This window comes from Pipistrellus hanaki (assembly GCF_964339955.1).
Source record: "Pipistrellus hanaki genome assembly, chromosome: 1".
NCBI classification, from domain to species: Eukaryota; Metazoa; Chordata; class Mammalia; order Chiroptera; family Vespertilionidae; genus Pipistrellus; species Pipistrellus hanaki.
This window is the reverse complement of record NC_140503.1, coordinates 183,401,303-183,414,419: the sequence shown is the minus strand read 5'-3', so window position 1 is coordinate 183,414,419 and position 13,117 is coordinate 183,401,303. Positions and strand designations below refer to the sequence as shown.

Sequence of the window (13,117 nt, the reverse complement as noted above, 5' to 3'; positions counted from 1 at the left end):
CTTCACTTTCAGATGACCAGAGAGGTTAGATGGTTTGCCCACAGTTGCCCAGCTCACTGATAGCAGGGCTGTGAGATGAATCCAGGCTTCTCATCTACCTGGGTTCTTTTGACTCCTGACTTCTATCTTTAGATAAGCATTTTTGAATTTAAGTACTGTTGACAATTTGGACTGCATAATTCTTTGTTGTGGGAGGGACTACCCAAGGCAATGCACCAGCATCCTTGACCTCAACTCACTAAATGCCAGTAGCATTGCTCCCAACCCCCACAGTTGTGAGAATCAAATCCGTCTCCATATATTATAAAAATGCCCCTAGAAGACAAAATTGTTCCCAATGGAGAACCACTATTCTACAGTATCTAAAGATCCCCTCCATCCTCAGCCTCGCTTTCTTTAATCCATCTTTTTCATCTGCGTTTTCATACCAATCCAACTCCCAGTAACCATCCTCTCTTCCCAACTCACAGGACCACCCTTCCTGTTTACACCACACTTCTTTTGCTTTGGGACATCTCTTCTACTAGATTGTTCTAAAATACCACATTCAACGATCTCTATGCTTCTATGCCATTTCCCTGGTTAGATTAAAAGCCTCAGGAAGAAAGAAAGCATGCCTTAAAAGTCATCATATTTCCTAGACATCTAGAACATGCTTCCCACACAGCAGGAATTCGATAGTTGGATTGATTCAGCATAACCAGATCGCCACTAAACGGACGTGAATTTTCCAGACATCTGAAGCATCGTCCTTCAGTGTAGAATGAAATATTTTTATTATTTTGGTGGAACTATTTCTCATATTTACTTGCATCCCTGTCTTAGTAAGAAGAACATAGTAAGTGCAGTTCCTTGTGATGACTGGGAAACATCGTTTGGGAAAACCATCTGATTTAGAGTCACTCCCTGTGGAAATGCTACTTTTTTTTCTCGATGACAAAGAAAACCCATCTTGCCTGCCTAACGTCATAGAGCTAGAAACTTTTAAAACTTTCCTTAACTTTTAAAATCCCTTATGCTACATCATTAAATTGTTCCAGGTGGTCGGAAATCTGTTCGCTCTACAAATACTTAGGAGGAGACAGATAAACACAGCAGAATCAGGGGACAAAGTCGGGAAGCAGTCCCGCTACCTGTAACAGACAGTCATCTCTCAAGCGTAACAGAGCATCCGAAATAGACATCTGTCATCGCAGTGACTAGAATATAACCACTCACGGAGTCTTTCATGGACCAGAGCAAGCCAGAGGCAGCTCAGTCCAGAGAAAACAGCCTTCGACTTGGCCCCATTCAAGCCTGGCACTTGGAACCACTGGCAAATGTTTTCATTGCCGTCAGCCTCAGCTTTGCATCTGAACAGAAGGGGCTGAGAATACCTGTTTTGCTGAAGATTAAGTCAAATCACGGAGGTACATGCTTCCAGCACAGCTGATTAGGGAACTCACAAATAAAATACACCCTCCCCTCCTTTCTTCAAAGGCATCCTCCTCCTCTTGCATTGGCCAGAAGCCCAGCACCAGGCTCCCCTCCTGCTCCTCACTGGGAAGGCCCAGCACTACGTGCTTGCTTCCCTCTCAGAAGTGTCTTGTCTGTGGGCTACCTTCAAGCTGATTGCTGGGGTCCCTTCACTGCAGGGTGGGGACAGCAGGGCGGTGGCACCCTTACAAGCACACAGAGGCAGATGACCTTGTGAGGTCAGAAACAACTGCATGCAAAGGTGTCAATGTCTGCCAAAACCAGTTTGGCTCAGTGGATAGAGCGCTGGCCTGTGGACTGAAGGGTCCCAGGTTCCATTCCGGTCAAGGGCATGTACCATGGTTGGGGGCACATCACCAGTAGGAGTTGTGCAGGAGGTGGCTGATGGATGATTCTCTCTCATCGATGTTTCTAACTCTCTATTCCTCTCTCTTCCTCTCTGTAAAAAATCAATAAAATATTTAAAAAAAAAAAAAAAAAGATATCAACGTCTGCCCACGCATCTTCACAGACAAGGATTCTGAGGAGTGTATGTCCTCAGCGGGCCCAACCAGATCGTTTCTGAAGTGTGTTCGTGAGGAAAGCCCGAATCTTCTTTAAGGAACAGTTCAGCCCCGGAGACATGGCTAAATACCTTCCAGAATAGTAATGCCATCTTCGTTGGGTACTGGCTAGGAAAATGGACTCCTTCAAATTCAGTTCCAACAAACACAGCAGAAAGCCCTCACTGTGTAAAGTGCAGTGCTCAGCACCACAGAGAGAGAGGCACCATTCCCATAAATTTGATATACCGTATTTTTCGGACCATAAGACGCACCAGTTTTTAGAGACGGGAAATGAAGAAAAAAAGATTCTGAAACAAATAGCGTCCTAAAATATTTTATGTGCATTAAAACCCAACATCACAGTCATAAACACATGTAATCAACCCTGTAAAGTAAACAGCAGCATTTAGAACCATTTTAGAGCCGGGCAAGCACACAGAGACCACACAGAGCCAGGCAAGTAAAAAAACTTTTTTTTTACAGTATATGTGTAGGCTATATTTGGACCATAAGACGCAGGGACTTTTTCCCCCACTTCTGGGGGAAAAAAGGTGCGTCTTATGGTCCGAAAAATACGGTAATTCTATTTCAGTTCCCTTTTGGGGGCAATTGGCACATTTTCTTGTAAGTCCACAGCAACAGTCCCTGATGTAAATATCCTACAAAAATGTTTTTTATGTAAAATTATCTGCCATAGGTTTTCCTGAAGAGGACATTCCAAACCATAAAAACAAATGTCTCAGCCAAAGCATTTATGAAAATATGGGTGGCATAACTGAAGTTTCACGGGAACTTCACATATATATGAAAATATATATATGCTCGATATTCTACAAACTGCATCAGTGCATGAGTGGATAAATAAATATATCTATAAACATATAATTTTGAGGAAATACCAAGTTAAGCAAAATGAATGTCCTTTTTTTTTTTTTTATCTGCAGGATTTCTTAGTACCTTTAAGGCAAAAATATGAATTGTAAATATCTAAGAAGTGGATCTGATAGACAGAACTTGTCAAACTTGTCTTTCTCTCTCAAACATTTTTCAAGACTCAGGCACTGTGGAACACCAGTTTGGGAAACACTGATCTGAAATGTTACCATGATATATGGCCTCTCAAAAGTTATGACAAATAAGCATCCTAACCCTTCAGGTGGTCCGTTTGACACATAGACCAGAGGAACCTCAAATGTGGTCAGTGATTGTGAGCACTTACCAAGCGTTGGCAACTTCTACAAGGAGTAAATCACAGCTCTCCCCATAGTAACTACTGCTGCTCATTTAAGCATTAAAAAGCAATTAGAACACAATAGCATATGGTTCTGTTTTGGATGCAGATCCTACATTGTATTCTTGAGGCTAATTTTTCCTTTTTATCTATTGCTTAAGTGTAAAATGACTTTCAATCTGAATATGTATTTGCTATGGGCTGAATGTCTGTTCTCCCAGTGTGCACATATCGAAGCCCTAGCCCCCAACATGACCATATTGGGAGAGAGGGGCTGTGAGGAGGTCATGCAGGTTGAATGAAGTCATAAGAGTGGGGCACTAACCCAATAGGGTGGTACCCTTGTATGTAGAGGGTAAGATACCAGAGCACCCCCCAACCTCTCTCAATCTCTCTCAATATCTCTCTCTCTCTCTCTCTCTCTCACTTTCTCTCTCTCTCTCTCTCTCTCTCTCTCTCTCTCTCTCACTTTCTCTCTCTCTCTCTCTCCTCCTCCTCCTCCTCTCCCTTCTCCTCCCTCTCCCTCTTTTACTTCCTTCTTCTCCGTATTCCCTTCTCACTTGCCCTCTCTCCTTTCAAAGAGGTCAGGTGAGCACACAGGAGGATAGCAGCTGCCTACAGGCTGGGAAGAGAACTCTCACCAGACACTGAACCCTGTTGGGCCCTGACCTTGGACTTCCCAGCCTCCAGACTGTGAGTGAGAAACAACTTCCTGCTGTAAAAGTCATGAGGTCTGTGGAATTTTGTGTGGCAGCCCAAGCCAGCAAATACAACATTGGGCACACCGCCGACCAATCCACAGAAAACGAATTGAATCCATGGTAAATGAACTGTGGGTGTTTCAGGCTGACCCCACCGGGTTATAGATCTCAAACAGTTAACACCATGGACCACCTTCGGGCTTAGAGGAAGCACACACAAACAAGAGGCCAGACATGTGCTGTGTCATGAGCGTTAAGAATCCTGAGGGTAAAAAATCTTCCTCTTAAAAGGTCCTTTTTAAAAAAGTTGACCTTTATAACCTTAACGCTTTAAAAACAAAAAACAAAAACCCTCACCCAAACAAAATAAACCACAAGCGTTCTCCTAAATTTTAAGACACTTCATGCAAAAACACTTCCGCCCTTGATCTGTTCCCTGGCGGCCGAGCTGCCGGGTCCTGTGAGCTCAGGCCTGGGAAAGGTGTGCAAACACAGTGCTGCCCGGGGAGGGTAAACACGCTCTCCCTTCAGCAAGGCGAACTGCAGAGGCCTGGGCAGCTACTGCTGCTGTGGTTGTCAGGACGGGACAGTGGAATGGCTGGTTTCCAGGCCCCGCCTGCTGAGCATCCCTGTCTCCCTCCCCTCCATTCCCCGCCCCCCCCCCTTCCCCTGACCCTGCGTCCTGACACTCACTGCAGTGAGCCTCGTCGCTCCAGTCGCCACAGTCGTTGTAGCCGTTGCACTGCAGTTTCTCGGGGATGCAGACCCCGCTGGTGCACAGAAAGCTCTCGTCCCCTTCACAGGAGGCTACACGGGGAAGAAAAACAACGTCAGGAAATTGCTTTGGTGTTTTGGGGTTTTGTTTTTCCTTTTACAAATAGGAGAAGAAAATAAAGAGCAAGAAAATCTTCCCTTGCTGTTCAACAGATTTGTCTCTAAATCCCCCCACCCACCCCCCTCCCCCCAGTCTCCTGGTCATTCGTGTCCCCGTGGCCCTCCAGCCCCTTCCCTTCTAAAACACTATTCAATGTTGCACAGAAAAAGTTCCAGTAAAATAGTCAACTAGTTGACTTGGTACTTTTCTATGATGCTATCCTGTGCCATCTTCACAATATCAACAGCAAAAGTCTGGTTTTTTCCATTAAACCCCACTATTTCCATATCGAAATTAGAGCTGCAGACTTGTCACCAGCCAAAATATGAAAGGCGTTTACATTTTGTACAGTCTTAGAGGAGGCTACAGGCACAGACTCCTGAAGGGTGCAGAGGAAACCAGAGAGAATGTGAAACCCTAACCGGTCTGGCTCAGTGGCTAGAGCATCAGCCTGCGGACTGAAGGGTCCCAGGTTCCATTCGGGTCAAGGGCATGTGCCTTAGTTGAGGGCACATCCCCCGTAGGAGGTGTGCAGGAGGCAGCTGATTGATGTTTCTCTCTCATCGATGTTTCTAACTCTCTATCCCTCTCCCTTCCTCTCTGTAAAAAAAAAAAAAAATCAATAAAATATACTTTTAAAAAAAGGAAAAAACTACCTGGCATAGGTTCTACCTTAAAAAAAAAAAAAAAAAAAAAAAGTGAAAAACACTTGGATTGTATTAGCTGGTCTATACAGTCTCCTCTCTCCAGGGTTAAGAGAAAATGATCAAGGAGTAAGTGCTGATCCTATGGTGAGGCTGTTTTTTTCTGTGTTAGACTAGAGCGTACGTGAATTCCATCTGCCTGCATTTCAGCAACCGCAATGCCTCGGAAGAAATACTGCGTTCCCTGCCTTATGGTGCTAATGATTCCTCGCTGAGAGCTCTGCAGTAAATCTCTAGACTTCATCTTTAAGGCCCAATATATTTTACTGCAGGAAAGCTATTTCTTGTGTATGGTTATATCAAATCTGGATCGAATTTAAAGCCTAGCATGGCTTGCATTGTTTTGATTATCGCTGTCCTGTGGTGTCTTGATGATTTTGCAGAAACTGGCTCCTCCTGTGTGGCTCCTCAGAGGGAGGTGTGGCTTCCTTTGGCTTTAGGACCGTGGTGGTCGGCAAACTGCGCTTCATGCGTCTCTTTGGCCCCTTGAGTGCAGCTCTTCCACAAAATACCATGACCTGGGTGAGTCCATTTTGAAGAAGTGGCTTTAGAAGAAGTTTAAGTTTAAAAAAAAATTGGCTCTCAAAAGAAATTTCAATCTTTGTCCCGTTGATATTTGGCTCTGTTGACTAAAGAGTTTGCCGACCACTATTTAGGACATTGTCAATTGTTTCTTCAGTCTGGTTCACGGTCTCATTAATCAACATTATTTTTGTAAAATTAGAATAACTGTTGAATACTATCTGTTTGATTTCTCCTTAACTTGTATTTAGAATTTCAACTTTTATTTGTGCGGAAGTGTTCAACTAGCCAAGTACTTCAAACACACCTTACTTGGAATTTCCAAACAGCCCTTGAAGTGGACAGGCAGACATCCTATCAGCTCTTCCTTGGGGGAAGTGCTGGTTTACAGATACGGGAGCTGGAGTGTCATGAGGTGAAGACAGCAATTGCCCAAAGCCATGCGGCCAGGAAGAGGTAAAAGCCACCCAGAACGGTGAGGTCGGTGCTCCTGGCTCAGTCCTCCACACTCTCCCCAGTCCCTGCTTTTAGTACAGAAACAGCTGTGGTCTGTTCAAGGCCTCCAGGGTCAGGTAAAAGTTCAAACTGGCCTTTATTTTTCTCTCTACGCAGAAGATAAATGTCTGTCCTGTGGGTGGACTGGACCAGAGGAGATGACATTCCATGTCAGTCTTGGGTTTTGGGAATATTTCCTTGGGAGAGCTCTTTCTTTACAAGTTTCTGTAGAGATTTTCAACCATAAATGTTACTGTTTTATAACAATCATCTTCCAACAGCCTTTATTCGGGCTTAGCCCTTTCGGTGACAAAGGGATTTCCTGAGGCAGTCATGCTATGCAATCTTGAGACCATTTTCACTAACATCATCTATAATTCTAAGGGGCGCATATTGGGCTTTAAAGAAATGGCAGGTTGGTCAAGGGAAGATTCATTCATTCCTTAAACAAATATTGACTACCTACCATGTGCTAGGCATGATTCCAGCACCTAGAAATACAGCAGTAAAGAAAACAAAAATTCCCCCACCGTCTTAGAGCATATACGCCACTAATCATCACCTGATACAAATACTTTTACCAACTAGAGATACATCATGCCAATGCTGACTTCTATTTACACACATGACATTTAAATGACATGAATGCAAAGATTTCGGTATACAGGGGCGCAGTGCCTAAGATGTTAGTGTCCAGGAGGTGAGGTCAATTACAAATCACCTGAACTTGAAAATTCCATGGATGCTGAAGAATATATCCCCGTGAAGATGATCTGCTCTGCCTACTATTCTTGTCTCTGATAACAGATTGCTGAAAGAACATCCATAGCCTGAAATGACCTTTAGATGTCCTACAACCATTTCTAGCCCTCTCAGTCCTCTCTGCCTGTGTTTTACAGATGACATTCACTAGTATATTGGCAAAGAGTATTTTTCAGAAATCACCAGTCTCTGACTGTAGAGTGTCCTCATTCATCCTGTCTCGGAGCCCTTATTTAAACTCTGATGCCCCTGTTCAACTCTACCTCTGAAAAGAGAGCTGACAGGACAGGTCACAGAGCATCATCACCTGAGCCTGTACTAAGAGCTTGTCAGTCCTTCATTGAACATGACGCTTAAAACGAAGTTACTGCCAACCATACCACTTTCACCTTTTACAAGGCTGTATAACTAGAGAAAGAGAATGAGTGTAATCTTTTAGCAGCTAATAGAGGAAATCCTCCTGTGGAGAGCACTGTATCTTTGGATATAATAGGCTCATAAAGTCATCGGGTGTAAGATCAGACATGACAGAGCAGAGTCAAAACCCAAAGTTATACTCAAGTAAGCAAACTTGTTCTTCACCCTACCTTCTGAGTCTTATAAACTGGCTGGTCCCTCACTTTGTTAAACATTAATATGTTTGGGTAGGTGTGCATAGGGGTACCAGAAAGTCCTGTGTACATGAAGAGTGAGTATCTCCAAGGAAAGAGAGGGGAAGGGGCCAGTATGCTGGGCACTGCCAGGAGAAGACATAAATAAAACATTGGCTGAGCCTCCCTGAGGGGCAGGGTATATATAGAGAAGACCCTTTGGAAGACAGAAGTATCCAATGGGATATTTCAAGTTGTTTTCTGAGGAAATGGGAGGGGTAATCACTTCTTCCACCTGCCATATGGAATCAGCAGAGCTTATGTTGCTCTCTAATTTCCTACTCATTTACTTGGCCAATTTGGCATTCTTCTAGGAGCTTGGAGTACATCACTGAATACCAAATATATCCTTTGCTTTATAAAGGTTATATTACAAGGAGGCAAACAATATCAATGAGTATAGTAAATGAGAAAATTTCTGTAGTCCTAACCAGTTTGGCTCAGTGGATAGAGCATCAGCCTGCAGACTCAAGGGTCCCAGGTTCGATTCCAGCCAAGGGCAGCATGTACCTTAGTTGTGGGCACATATCCAGTAGGGAGTGTGCAGGAGGCAGCTGATCAATGTTTCTCTCTCATCGATGTTTCTAACTCTCTATTTCTCCCTGTAAAATATCAATAAAAAATATATATTTTAAAAAGATCAAGAAAATTTCTGTATATTAGGTCAGAAGGTAATGAGCACTATGAAAACAAACAAACAAACAAACAAAACAAAAAAAAGGAGAAGAGTACAATAGATTAAAAAATACAGAAGTTGTCAGGGTGGGGTAGGACAGGGCCCCAAATCAATCAGAGTGCCAGGGCAAGTTTCATTGAAAGCTGACGTTAGAACAACACCTTGAAAGATGTGGAGGATTTAACCAAATCTCAGGGGTGGATTTCAACAGAAGTGCCAATGCAAAGTCCCTCAGGCAGCCCTAACTGATTTGACTCAGTGGATAGAGCTTCGACCTGCAAACTGAAGAGTCCTGAGTTGGATTCTGGATTCTGGTCAAGGGCATATGCCCAGGTTGCCAACTCAATCCCCAGTGGGGGGCGTGCAGGATGCAGCCAATCAATGATTTTTTCTCATCACTGATGTTTCTATCTCTCTCCTCCCTTTCTAAAATTGATCATATATATATATATATATATATATATATATATATATATATATATATATATATATATATTTTTTTTTTAAAGACCCTCAGGCAGGAGCATGCCTGGCAGGTGTCAGGAACAGCAAGGAGACATGTGTGGCTAGAGACAGACAGACACACAGAGTGACAGAGGCAGAGAGAGAGACAGAGAAGCACCAAGGAAGGGAAGTAAGGAGGGAGGAAGGAAAAGAAAACTTCCAAATAGGGATTGACTAATTAATAAATATACTATTTTACTATTTAGTGTAGAAGTCACAGACAAAATTCTGCAGCAATTCTATTTAAAAAAAAAAAATCTTTGGAAAATAACCTGCCCCGTGTTGCTCAGTTGTTAAGCAATGACTTATGAGCCAGGAGGTCACAGTTTGATTTCTGGTCAGGGCACATTCATGGGTTGCAGGATTGATCCACAGTAGGGATGGGAAGGGGGGGTGGTGCATGCGACATGCAGGAGGCAGCCTCTCAATGATTCTCTCTCATCATTGATGTTTCTATCTCTCCCTCTCCCTTCCTCTCTAAAATCAATAAAAATATATATGTTAAAATACTTGAAAACAATCCCTGGACAGGTGACTCAGTTGGCTAGAATATCATCCAGTACACCAAAAGGTTGAGGATTCAATTCCCAGTCAAGGAACATAACCAAGTTTCAGGTTCAATTCCCAGCCAGGGTATGTACGGGAGACAACTGATCAATGTTTCTCTCTCTAAAACCAATTTTAAAAAAGGTATCTACAGTGAGAATTTTAAAAAACTCATTATAAAATAAGATGTACACCAGGACTCCATTATTTATAATTTCCTGCAAATAAGAACAATAACATAACTTCAACTTTCCAAAGAACATCAACAATTTAGGAATTGCATGCTTATAGTCCACCCTCTTGAAAGGCAGGCAGAGATTTCTAATTATTCAAGCATTTTGGAGGAGTGTCACTTTCTCAATTTGCATTAGGAAATAAACACTTGATCATCTGAATAAATGATTATCATTTAATGGCACTTTAAAATATTTTGAGATTTTTCTCCACTCTTAAGGCTATCTCAAATGGTATTTTAGAAGTACTCACTATGAATCATAAGATGAAAATGATGGAACAATATTATAAAATACCTTTGACCGATTTCAAACAAATGTAGGATGTGTCATATGAAAGAGTTGGCCATGTATGTAAGTCTAACATAAATAAAGGAAATATATATGATTTGGAAAGAATATAGTCCCTTGCAAGCATGTGGTAGTATCTGAAACATTATAGGTATTAACATGTTTTCAGACTTTTATTAAACGTGTAAATCAGTCATGACATCTATGGGAAGTCTTAGGAGAAAGATAAATGAAGAAAAATAACCAGTTTGAAGAGCTTTATCATGTTATCTTCCTTATTTGTTAAGCTACACAAATTGGATTGGTTTCATTTTACAAGTTAATAGTTTGTGGATATCACTTGCAACGCAAACCAAATTTATTTTTATTCCCAGTTTCTTTTATTTTAGTCAATTTTATGTGTTGACCATCTTAATGCTCGAATACATTGTCTATGATTTTGCAATAATGTGGCCAAGGACCCAGAAATAGAATAAACATATATATTTAGAATTTACTATACAAAGAACTTTGAAAAAACTATCTGTCAAGAACAGACTACAGTTCTACTCTAATGTCTAGAAATTCATTTCCAATCCCATGAAGACTTCCCTGCCTACTTTCTGTTGTTAATTACTATAACAGAGTATTCCAAAGCATTACCAATCAGTAAAATTCACTGATCTTCAGGATACTGTAGGGTCTCTCCTGTCTTTCAAATCAGAGAGCTGGATTTGAAGCTTCTGAAGCCCTAGGTTAGAGCTCTGTCGAAAATCCTCTCTATTCTCCATCCTCTTTTAAATATATATATATAATTGATTTTTTACAGAGAGGAGGGGAGAGGGATAGAGAGCTAGAAACATCAATGAGAGAGAAACATCAATCAGCTGCCTCCTGCACACCTCCCACTGGGGATCCACAACCCAAGTACATGCCCTTAACTGGAATCGAACCCGTGACCCTTCAGTTCGCAGGCTAACGCTCTATCCACTGAGCCAAATTGGCCAGGGCTCCATCCTCTTAACTGGTGGCAACAACCCCCCCCTCCCTTACCCCCATGCAGTAGTAGCCCATGGGACAGCACAAATTCCATTGGCAAGGCCGGGAAAACCTAGATACTAGTACTTCTGGTTCTCTAATTTTTAAACTTAAAAGAGCCCAAACATTCAAGTAACTTGAATTCTAACTAGTTGATGGTGATGAAACTAGTTTATAAACATTCACCCTAATATCAATATTGATACTGACTGGATCTATAGATAGGAGAAGAAATTATACTATATGATATAATTATATATAAATATATGTTTTATATTTATTTACTTATATATTATAACTATATTATTATTAAATAAATAGAATACATAAAAATACTGTATTGCATAATATATTTATAATATATATGTGTATATATATAGTTAAATAGATAAATAAATAAAATAGATTATATTACTTTTCTGTCCTGCTTTGGAAAGTTATTCCACCTTTTGCAGCCTCAGTTTTCTTATCTGAATTCTACCTGTTTTGAGACTGTCTTTGAGAATATTAATCAGTAATATCAGGTGTATGGCACCGAACTGGGTAAAACCCAGTATGTTCTGTTTACTAAGGCTGGGGAGTAGGCCAGTCACTCCTGAAGACACCCATCACAGCATGTCAAGAAAAAATGCCTTGTGCTTAAAGGGTTTGCCTGCACGTAACTAAGGGTCCAGCCCTTTGGATACAGCAGACCTGGAAGGTGAGGGTGATTGTATTCTTTGTAACAACCGAGATAACAGAAAAACAACATGATTCTGACAGAACGTCACACAGACACCAATATAACAATAGCTAGGGATGGGATGCCTCACTTTCCTTGGGCTTTGGACAGAAAAGGGAGTCAGCTGCTCCAAGAGTGTTCACCTTCACTGTTAAATCACGTGTGTCCTGTGAAGTGGTTTAACATCCTGGAGAACACAGAGGTGTCCTCTGAATTTCTTTCCCAGGCCTCCTCCACTTTCCACCACAGCGTGCCTTTCACAGGGCAGCTACAGAAGTCTCTCCTAGGAGCCCGCGTTACCAGGATTGTATATAACAAAGCCACACAGACTAAACCTAACACGGGGAAAAGTCAACCTTGCCGAAAACTAAATATAAGCACAATTTAATTAACTTGCATTCCAGAGCCACAGCTGCCAACTTGTTGAGACTAGAAGGTTGGGTACACAGCACCCAAAGGCTCAGAGGAAGGGGGTGGGGGAAGAGAGACTTCTGATTTTCTTTCCAAAGTCTTCACGGGACTCATGCAATCCTTTGTACCAATAAACAGGATAATACCCACTTTGAACAGGACAAAGGCATTCAATGGCTGGGGTGGGCCGGGCGGAGGGGGGTGGGACAGAATGAGCTAATAATGCAGGAAAAGGTGAAGTTTCAGGAGAGTCCAATGTTTCAGGAGAGACTAGAAATGTATAAAAAATAATATTAACATTCAGATCAGGCCCGAGTCAAGTAGGGAATGGTCTGCTTAATGAAGGATTTCAGGCATAGCTGAAGATAATAGGAAGTCAAAACATAGGCTCCCATCACTGTAAATGCTCATAACTGCAATTTGAGCAGCGATGTTGTGATGCCTAAGATACTCTCCTGATCAGCCTACTGTGCTGAAACTAACCATGGGAAACCAAGGCATGAGGGTCATCAATGGGAGATGGGTTGGGGCAGTTGTCAGCAAACGCATTAGTCAACAGAGCCAAATATACAACGATTGAAATTTCTTTTGAGAGCCAAATGTTTTAAACTTAAACTTCTTCCAGCACCACTTCTTCAAAATAGACTCGCCCAGGCCATAGTATTTTGTGGAAGAGCCACACTCAAGGGGCCAAAGAGCCTCATTTGGCTCGCGAGCTGTAGTTGGCTGACCACGGGGTTGGGGAACTGAGCTTAGCA

At 42.0% G+C, this 13,117-nt stretch overlaps 1 protein-coding gene across 2 annotated transcripts in view; it reads right to left on the bottom strand.

Moving 5' to 3' along the window:
- Positions 1-13,117, bottom strand: part of CORIN (corin, serine peptidase) — a 188,154-nt gene that overhangs the window by 72,970 nt on the left and 102,067 nt on the right. For both annotated transcript variants that reach the window (XM_084899835.1, XM_084899836.1), the window contains one exon: positions 4,647-4,760. In XM_084899835.1, coding sequence (XP_084755961.1) covers positions 4,647-4,760 — 114 coding nt within the window. The remainder of the gene's footprint in view (positions 1-4,646; positions 4,761-13,117) is intronic.